The sequence below is a fragment of the Daphnia carinata genome, chromosome 5, assembly GCF_022539665.2.
Source record: "Daphnia carinata strain CSIRO-1 chromosome 5, CSIRO_AGI_Dcar_HiC_V3, whole genome shotgun sequence".
Classification (NCBI taxonomy): domain Eukaryota; kingdom Metazoa; phylum Arthropoda; class Branchiopoda; order Diplostraca; family Daphniidae; genus Daphnia; species Daphnia carinata.
In genome coordinates this window covers 6,179,863-6,190,605 of record NC_081335.1, presented here as the reverse complement: position 1 = coordinate 6,190,605, position 10,743 = coordinate 6,179,863, and the positions used below count along the sequence as shown (strand labels likewise).

The 10,743-nt window shown below is 34.0% G+C and overlaps 1 protein-coding gene across 1 annotated transcript; it reads left to right on the top strand.

Moving 5' to 3' along the window:
- Positions 1-4,147: 4,147 nt before the first annotated feature.
- On the top strand, positions 4,148-10,333 carry LOC130702873 (beta-1,3-galactosyltransferase 5-like). The gene is made up of 3 exons (XM_057524486.2): positions 4,148-5,021; positions 5,092-5,305; positions 9,941-10,333. Exons 1-3 carry the CDS (start codon positions 4,208-4,210, stop codon positions 10,170-10,172), a joined length of 1,260 nt encoding a protein of 419 aa, XP_057380469.1. The 5' UTR covers positions 4,148-4,207; the 3' UTR covers positions 10,173-10,333.
- The last annotated feature ends 410 nt before the right edge of the window (positions 10,334-10,743 follow it).

The following is a 10,743-nucleotide window of genomic DNA, read 5'->3' as shown; positions in this document are numbered from 1 at the left end:
TAAATGGTTCACAAAACATTTATCTCTTACCCGTTTTTAATTTAAATTGAAGGGGAACATGAAATATGTTGTATCTAATAGTGTTCATTTAATAAAATACTATTATAGCAAAATGAAGACTTACTTTGTAATCGTTGCTAATATTTGTATAAGCAAGTACAACATGAGTGCAACTGGAAAAGTTTGTTATGGCAAAATAAAGTGCGAAAAAAGTAAAAAATATTTCTGATTTTGCTATCATAGCATTTTATTAAATGAACTATATTAAATACAACATACTTTGTGTTCCCCTGCAATTTAAATTAAAATAGGATAAGAGATAAATGTTTTGTGAACCATTTAAGGAATGAGGTAACACCATCGTTTTTTTTTAAAGGAAAAGGGATACAAGCCGGCGCTCTTACGCAGTATGTTGCCTACCGGATTGGAGGCTCATCGTTCCCATGGGAACAAAGCAAAAGAAATAGTTCTATCTCTAAGGAGAAATAGGACTGTTATAAAATATTTTAAAAAGCAGTCCTATTTCTCCAGTTCTATATCGTTTCAGTCCTATTTCACCATCAATCGATCAAAATTGAAATATTACATACATAGTTACGCAATGTAGCTTTTCTGCATGAGGTTTATAATCAAAGCCGCCGCTGTCCCTTTAGATGAAGATGATACAGTAAGCTCACTGCTGCCAATCTTTTGTGGAATTTTTCACCTATTTGGGATTGCAAATGTCTTATAAAGAGCTTTGGGTTGCTTTGAGGGATCAGTATGATTGGATTTTAATTTATATCGATCAGATTTCTATTCGAACTCAATTTTATAAATTAATATTTTAGGTTATATTTTCACTAAACAAAAATTTTTACATTTCTTTTAAGAAACTAAACTTAATTATTTTTAAGGGGGCTTTTAGGATGACATGGTCCTTTACGTAGTCTAAAGAGCCAACAAAACCAAATGTGAAAAAAAAACATATTTTAAGCTTGCACTTCTTTTTGGATGAAATGTACCGGTAATTAAACTAACTTCATACATCTATTAAATATACTTTGATGTAAAAAGAATTCCTTCGCCTTGTTGCCAACTATCTAAAGGACGAAACTCTTTTTTACCTGATATTTATTTCATGTTAATATTGTTCACCTGCTTAGTATGAAATAAATAAATAATGGACGCTTTCGTCAAAACGATAAAGGATGCTGTTTAGTCTTCTTCCTCAATGTAGGTTTTGTAGGGGTATAATGCGAGTATCGTTTTCACATGCCAATTTTCACACACGAAAAGCGATAAAAACCATTAACCAAGGACAGCTTAGCGGAAATCACTCGCTGTTAATTTTTTTCGTTTTTAACTAACGAAGAATGTTAACCAGAGATTATCTTTGTGAATATCGCTAACTCCGCTCGATTTTAGTTGGCCCCTAACCAACGAAAGACGTAACCCAAAATTACCAGGGATGTTGTAACCGCCGCTGGACTTCTCGCTACGAGTTACCGTGGAAGATGATTAGTATAGTCAACGAAACGGCAAGACAGTTTATGATGATGCGATATTATACGAATAACTTCATATTTTTAAAAGGCTGCTGAGCCACTTTTATGTCAACTAAAAAGTAGACGAAATTCTCCAGATAAGCAGTTTTTACGATTAGTTCATAATCTATACAACACCTTCATAGAATACAAATTTACAAACCCAAATATTTAAACCTTGGAATTGGAAATTCTCTGCCTTGTTTTCTAGCTCAAGCTACCACAAGTCACGTCATCTGAAAAGTGTGCAAACAATGCAATCAAGAAAAGCAAAAAGCTTCTCATATTACATTGCTCTTCCGAGACGTTGGAACAGATTATCAACACGGTTGTCGACAGTTTTTTTCCCTGTCCGGCGTGAAATTAATTTGCTGCTGGTGACCAGCAGTTTCGTATTATTTGTCCTCTACGTAGCTTGGACGGCGTATGTCCAAAAGGTAGGTAAATTTAAAAAAAAACTTATTGACTACAACGCTGTAAAATAAAAGTTTTGCAAAAAAAAAGTTGGAAAAACTACTTGTTTTTATTTAACCAATCAGATAGTTAAAGAAATTATCTAGTTTAAAAATACTATCAATATGACGGGAACCCAAAACTGGCAAAGGATACTACCAGTTCTTGGTAATTACTGTTACTAATCTTACGCTTTTATTAATAAATATAAATGTCTGCGGAGGAACTTGAACATATCACCGTATGTATGCAGTGTCATGACGTAACACTAAGACGTGTTATTTTTCAGACGTTTAAGTTCCAATTTATTTAATGCTACCAAACACAATAGCGTGATAGGGAAATTTTAGAAAACTTTGGATGGATTTGGAATCCTTTAAGTTTACGTGCTAAAATTTAGTTTTCAATCGCCGCTTCATAAACGTCGATCTTATAAACCTTCTTCATAGTATTTGTTCGAAAGATTCGGAGACATGTGGCTATACCAAAACAGTAGGCTACCCTGAAAAATTCTAAGCTTGATTCTAAATTCAACGAATTCTTTACATAATGCCTTAAAATTAGGCTGGGGTAATGGAAATTTTTTTTTTATTTACCTTTTATTTTTAGAAAGCATTTTCAAGTTAAAATTACACAAAATTTTAGAAAAATCATAAAAAATGAAAATTTTTATACACGTTTGACTTTTTTGCTGGTTTTACAAAAGTAGTGCACTAAAAATAGATGGTAAAAATTTCGTTTACTCTGATGTTTGGGGTATAGATGGATTTCAATTCACTCTAAGATCCGCAGAATCCTTACATTAACCAACTGATATGTAGACAAGGAAGGAGGGGGAGGGATTGAAACAAACACAGGATTTTTGTTCCGCATAAAAATAAAACTTGCAAATTTATTCTAAAAATTACCAAAATTACATGGAATAATAGTAGTAAATAGAAGCCTAAGTTATCTTAAGGTAAATGGACTGAAATTGTAAAAATCAAAAGTGGCTTCAAGTGTTTCAATTGACAAGATGTCAGGGCAATTAAAACAGGACATCGGAGAAGTTGCGATATGGTCTTTTCCGTAAGGAAGCCTTTGTAAGCCACCAATAAATTGAAATAGCGATATGACAGTAGTCCGAAAAGAAATTGCAGTCAGAATTTTACCTTTCCGAAAAAAATTTATACCCTATATTTTTTAAGATGCTTCATGTAGTTTGTTATTGAGTAATAAATATTCAAAGCATTTTTTAAAAATTCGAAAAGTATGATCATTCTGCGCCAAACCAACCAGAGTCAGCTTCGATACCTCCCCAATTTAATTTTAGTATAGCTTGATAAAGCAACTATTTGCCACAGAAATCTGAAACTTAAAGCAATAATTTAAAAACTATTTAAATTACTTAAATTCATAAAAGACATGCGGAATTATGACGTTTAAAGCTTATAATTTTTTTAGTACTCTAATTTTATTGGCAACCTATTCCCGAAAAACCAGTTTTGTCAACATGCCATGTGCCAAGTAACCGTACTCTTCCCCATTGGTAAACATGTGCCGAAATGTAATCTCGAAACTTTCTTACTGACATATTTCTTAGAGAACAGTTCAATGTTGAATTATCGCTTTTTTCATATAAGAAATATGAAAATTTTGGTTTATGATAGCGCAGCTGATCGTATAGCATATAACAAATAACGATAACACCCTGTATCATATGGACGCAGCATACTGGTACAGCACTGGCGCTTGGCCAACTGAACACCGCTGCAGAATAACCCGCAGAGATCGAGCCCGATTGTCCCGTCGTTTTTACACTAGTTTTCCTTCTTCTAAAAAACATAGAAAGCAATGTCGGGACATTTATGAGTGAAAGGAGCGAAGAACATAGTTAATTAAAATCTAAGAAAAGTTCTCCTATCCTCCAATTTGATTTGTTATTTGCTTAACAAAACGTGATAATTTAGAAACCATTATCAAACTTTTTTTTTGTTTGTTAATCGAAAGTTCGTTACACAGCAACCCCTCTTGCCACGGGATGCACTACTGTGTCGTAAAATTTAGTTTGGTTGTTGTGGATTTCGTATTTTAGAGTTTTCCAAATTTGTTTTTTTTAGGATGTAATGAAACTTAATACTTCGGGAATGGCAAAACAAAATGAATTTTCAGTTCATGCAATGGAAAGTGTTAAATCGGCGATAAAGGAAACGAAATTCGAAAAAGAAACGCCACAAAGAAACGTAAACATGAGCCAAAATGTTATTAAACGTTTGTTGTTAGAAGCTGGTAAAATCCATAGGCCACCAATTGAAAAAATTCCAAGAAAAATAAAATTAGAACAAAGAGAAAAAATGAATAAGAACCTTCAACGAAAAAAAAAGGAAGAAAAACGCATTTTTCGCCCTCATTTCACGGACAGCCACAAATATTCTGGCAATGGGCTTGTAAGCTTCCGTGACAGTATTTATCCTGGAGCTGAAAACTATACCCAGTTCTCCGTTGCCCGACTACGGCTGTCACCACTATCTGGAATCGAATCAGTACTTCCTGGCTTTGGCCCCGTAATTAATGACGTTTTATCTTTTCAATACCCTATTCGCATTTCATCTTGCCGTGATTCCTTGTCATCCAATACAAGTATTTTTGTCGCCGTGATATCAGCGCCTTCCAATTTCCAGAAGCGAGACTTAATTCGACAGACATGGAAAAACCATTTAAAACTTTTACATGATGAGGGTTTGCTGGAAATAGCTGGTTTTGGATTTATTTTAGGACTAACAGAAAACAGTGTTATTCAAAGCAAAATAGAAGAAGAAAGCAAAATACATGGCGATTTAATCCAAATAGGAATATCAGATTTTTATCGCAATTTATCTCTAAAAGTCGCCGGCCTACTAAACTGGTTGTACAGAATGTGTACCAATATGGATTTTGTTCTTAAGGTTGACGACGATGTCTATGTCAACGTACGAAACTTAGCCCGATTTGTCCGTGTTTATCGACAGTCCAGTCACAGTGTGTTTGGTGCTGGAGACCCCAATGGTGGTTTGCCTGATCGAGGTAATAAGATGTTCTGCATTTCAAATAAACGTTATTTTCCTATACCAATGAACCTTACATCTTTTATAAGATGGAAAATGGGAAATATCCGTCGAGGAATGGCCATGGATCGATTATCCTCCATATTTTTTGGGAGCTGCCGTTTTAATGCATGGAAGCACAATCGTTCCCTTATTGGCTGCTTGTCAAACTACACCAATGATGCCCTTTGATGATGTATACATATATGGTATATGTACCGAAAAAGCTAACATAAGGCTTCATCATTCTTCGGGACAAACAAGGTAAAATTATTTTTTTTTTATTGGATTACACAGTATATGCGACTAGAAACTAGCGTCGTAAATTCTAAAACTGAATTATGTGGTTCATTGGGTTTTATTTAGTTTTTTTCCATAATTTATTTTTTTAGTTATTGTTTATTTTAGTTGTTTAAAATGATTTTGCTTAATGTTATTTAGTTTTGGTTTTTTTTTCTTGGGAAAAAAAAATTAACTTGATAAGTTTCTGCTCTATTTTTGGGTAAACCAATTCAAATGGAAGATTCTCTTAAGTTATTAAGTATCTAGAGTTCGGCTCGGATTACTTGAAACCCGTCGTGATACCAGAAAGTACTGTTGCGACAATTAGAAAATTAATGAAAAATACCAATGAATGAAATTTCACGTGTGTCGCTCCAGTACCTTCCTGCAGAAAACCAAATACGGGGGTTACAGAAAAAAGGTGTCCGGGTATGGCAAACAAAGCATAGGGAAAACCGCAACCTCCTCTACATAAGACCCTACCGTATTTTCTTAGCCATAAACATTAAATGTAAAAAAGAAGTTTATTTTGTTGTATTCAGTTAATTTATTTGGTTTCCAAAAAAATTGCAATTATTTCGTTTATTTAATTTAGCTTATTTTTCATAAGCCAAATAAAAATTTTATTTAATTTAGTTTTGGAAAATCACATTTACAACGCTGCTATAAACTAAAAAACGCGACAATACAAAATTTCAAGGGTAACTTATCCCACGTTGCAAATCTTGCTAAAAAAATGAATATTAGGTAACTTAAAATTATCAATATGAAAGTGTAAATAATTTATGATATAATCTACACTATACAGTCACTAACATTCAGCAAAACTCTGTTACAATTTTTGGGGTAAATTAAACTTAAATGAGTTTAAGGAAAAGTATGTTTCGTAAAAATCCAAACATTCATTAAAATAAAATAAAAAACGATTATCGTTCAACACAATTAGGGGAGAATAAATAAATAGTTGGCACGGAATTATGATGGCAAATCCCGTCCTTCTGGGATACCAATAAATTGGAGCTCCACAAAAATTTTTAATTATAAATTCAAAATTTCACATCTTTAAAAATAAAGATCAGCCCAAAAGTTCAAATGGTATGCGTAAATGTCTAAAATTGTGTAGCCTACTTTTTTATTACTTTACAACTATAGGGGATTACCAGACTTGCCGCGCCGATCAATTTTCCGATCTCGATCTCCGATCCGATCTTTTGAGTTTGATCGGATCGGGCGATCCGATCTTTTCTCTCCGATCCGATCTTTTCTCAAAAGATCGGATCGCCGATCAAGATCGGCCGATCATTTTTACCGATCTTTTTGTACGACATCTAGCGCTCAAAATTTACACTATTTAACGAATTTAGCATTGGCTGTCACAGCGACAGTCACTGACGGCCATTGAGGGTGAACACTAAACAGCTTCCCTCAATTGGCATTCGCAAAAATAGTAGTGAAAGAGTAACATGTGGCTGCAAAATCGACAGCTAGATGGTGAAAAGTTTGATCGCTCAAAAAGATCGGATCGCGATCATTTTTTTGGGATCGCCGATCCGATCTCCGATCTTTCTCAAAAGATCGGATCGGCGATCATTTTTTGATCGAAGATCGGATCGCCGATCCGATCTCCGATCTTTCTCAAAAGATCGGATCGGCGATCATTTTTTGATCGAAGATCGGATCGGCGATCATTTTTTGATCGAAGATCGGATCGGCGATAAATTTTTGATCGCGATCGCGGCAAGTCTGGGGATTACATAATAATTTCAAATTTCAAAATATGTAGTTCAAATTCAGCATTTTCATATTTCAAAAAATTATGACTTGTTCTCTTAAATGTGCAATTTTAATTGCTTAAAAAACATATTTCTAAGGCATTTAGGAGGAATTTACCTGTACATATTGTATTGTACCTGTTATCATAAAAAGGCTTTTGTGAGTGTCATTGAGGTTTATATTTGTGTAAAACATTCAGAAGTTACAAACGAAAACTGGACGTCTTCCAGAGCTGGGCGTACCATTATTTAGAAGGCTTCAAATGCCACTAATGGACCCTTTTAAATTTTTGTGTATGGTGGTTTCTAATAACTTACATCTATTTTAAATGTTGTTTTTTCGTTACTTTGTTAGCTATTTTAGCTCAAAGGCAAACAACACTTTTAAATATTTAGGTCTGTTTGAAATGCAAGTTTTATTCTAACACTATCCATAAATTGATTTTTCCATAAAGAAAATATGCAGTTCATCTTACCGTGAAGCATTGTCAATTGAGCCATTTTAAAATCTAAATTACGGATATATTCCATAAGGTTTCCATAAATTGAAAATGTGTAATAGAAAGCCATTTTTTGCTCTTCTTTTTAGCTTGGAAGATTTTTTTAATATGTAAAAGTATAGACACAGAATAGGGAAAATATAAAAAGTGTGTAAACTAGCACGACTGCTCTACGTGAGGTAATAGGCCAAGCATATAGGGCTTGTTGTAAAATTTCGAAGTAAGTAGTTGCTATTGCAACCATGTATCGCCTCTGAAATTGCAATCGGCATTCCAGAAAACGCTGGGTAAAGCCACACAAAAGCATAGCCAACGATTTCAAGGTGTTGAACAATTCGTTGTCAACTTGACTTCCATTTCTTAAGCAAGAGGATGGAAAATTTCGGCATTTGAGCATTTTGCAATCGATTCGTTAGGGCATGTCAGCACTTTTTAAAAAACATTTGCGACTTCGTTTTTAACAGTTCTGTATTAAGTTTTAATTACACTCTCAATTTTTGGATTCTACCTTTTCCTACTTTTGTCTACGATACATTGTGGAACCGAAAAGGTAGAGAAATGGTAGAAAAATTTCATTTACTTTTAGCTAGTAGAAGAATGCGAGGTACTAGTAGAAGAATGCAAGGTACTTTATCATACAGAAGACAAATGCGTGTCTATCTTAAAAGATGTTTAGATGTTTAGCAAAACCAATTTTTTTACATAATTTGGATTGGTGACTACTTATTTCACCGTGGAGAAAGTTTTCCGCCAATTGTTTACGTACAATATGTTTGTAGTTTCTGAAAAATAAATGGAAAATAAAACTTTGGCGATAACGAAAGGAATTTAAAAAGTATCCGGGAAAACTTAATCGTATATACAGTATGTACCTTGGAGAAATAAAAATAATTCACAATATTGGGCTCTGTTGGCAACTATCCCTCTCCGCTGATAGTAGGGGAGGTAGGGCGCAATTGGAACGCTGGGCAATTGAAACAAAAATTCTACCACTTGAAGTATGTAATAGATTTAGTGTAAAAAATTTGACCTAACGGAAATTTTGGTTGTGCATTTTTAGAAAAAATTGGAGGCTTTAGACTGTAAAAGTTTTCGAGTTATCCCAGAAAGTTGTTTTTTGACTGTCCATTTGTAGTTTTTGCCGAGACAATTTTTTCGTTTTCACACCTAAAACGATGGAGGAAATCATTAAAAAAAGATCTTGAATCATTCATCGTTCATTAAGCTATAAATTGATAACATTAATTTTTTCCTAGCTAAATTTTATCCCCTATAACATTAAAACTCCGTGAAGACCCATGCTAGGGGCAATTGGAACACCTTGTTCCAATTACGACCCTTTCGTATGCGCGTCTCCCTTACTGTAGTCTTGCAACGGTGTTATAGCCCTACGCAGCGTATTAGCAGAGCCCTTTTTTCAATTTGTTTTTGAATGTTGTTGTGTATTTTGTGTGGTGACGAAAAACAATGTCTTAGAGTTTACTGTTAAAGTTCCTCCAGTTGTTTTGAAAAAAAATTAGATACCTAGTTTTCCTATTCCAGTTACTTAAAAGTAAACAATGCACATCAACACATATCGTCTGCTGGGAGGCTGACATTTATCGTCTGCTGGGTGGCTGACACTTATCGTCTGCCACAATGTTTGCTTTTTTATTTACAACGTTGATTAAAAAAATTAAATTTTAAAAATTAAATTACCGATAACAATTATGATATAAGGCTGGACATGCCATATTCGATTATAAAAATTTGATCTCCATGCTATTAACCGTTCTTTAGATAACTAATGGCGTTTTGAACCTAATTCAGAAAACTACTAAAATTCATTAAATAATATTTAGTTACTACAGAAAGTTATAAAATATCTTAAAAAATAAAGATTAAAATTCTTTGTATTACTGTAAAAAATTCGTCAAAATACGTAACCCGGATTTTGAGATATTGTCATTTTAGTTTCTTCATGAAACCGGGAGCTCTCTTATGGGAAAACCCACGTTTCAATTGCCCAGGCGCCCTGTTTCAATTGCCGAGCAGAATTGGCAATTGAAACATCTTGAGGTACCTCCAGTTTTTTACACATAGCAGATGTTCATCTTTGCCGAACCCACCCAACAAAAATACTGTTATGTAGCTGAGATAACTGGCAACAAATCTATATATTTTTTAGTCAAGTAGGACGATTTTTGTAACCGTAGGGAACAAAAATGAGTTTTTTGTTTCAACCACGTCCTACCTCCCCTAGAACTTGTCTTTGCTGCGAAGTGTATAAGTAACAAGATAGTTAATAAGCATTTTATTCTTCAATTCATGAAAAATAATAAAATTTGTCCTTTTTTCCCCATCAGTGTCATTCTTGGCCTGGTACTTTGGATACCCACTGCATGTGAGCTGCGTAACCTTATAGCTTGGCGTATAAACAGTGATGATATGGTGAAATTCCAAGATAACATGAAGATATCTCACAGAAAAGTCGACAACTTTTATCACAACAACACCCAGTGTGTTATAACGTCTGATTTCGGCATGAAGACTACAATCGACTACACTAAATCAGTCAATTTCTATTTTACTAAGTAGGAATTGGAAAACAACGTTTTACGTTTTGAAACCAACGTTTTAAGCATATTTTTCTTTCATTTGCATAAGGGGAAGATCTTTTAAATTTTTCACCTCTGATTGCTTGCCTCCGAATTTCCTGACAGTTTCTGTTTAATGAAAAATGGTGTTTGCGAAGTTCTTTACTTCAGCATCCTTACGACAAAATCACTAAGATTTGCTATTTTACATTGTACTCCATACGTACAGGAAACACATGCTTTCAAAAACATGACTTGGCTTCAAAGTGCAAGTATTTTGCTTTTTGAACTTCTCAGTAAACTCATTTCCTAATGCAACTTCTTTTGGATTTGGGGTCCAAAAGTAAGCTAAAAAAATGTAATGTCTGCATTGTTTGAAAAAATTTGTCTATTCTGACATTTGTAAATAAAATTGTGCAAGTTAAACGACCTAAATCAGGTATCACTATTATAAATCACAACGATTTGCGGAGAAAAAGGCCCAGACGAAAAAGGCCCAACAAAAAGGCCCAAACGAAAAAGGGCCCACACGAAAAAGTCCCACTTTTTCCCAAATTTTAAAGTGGGCCTCT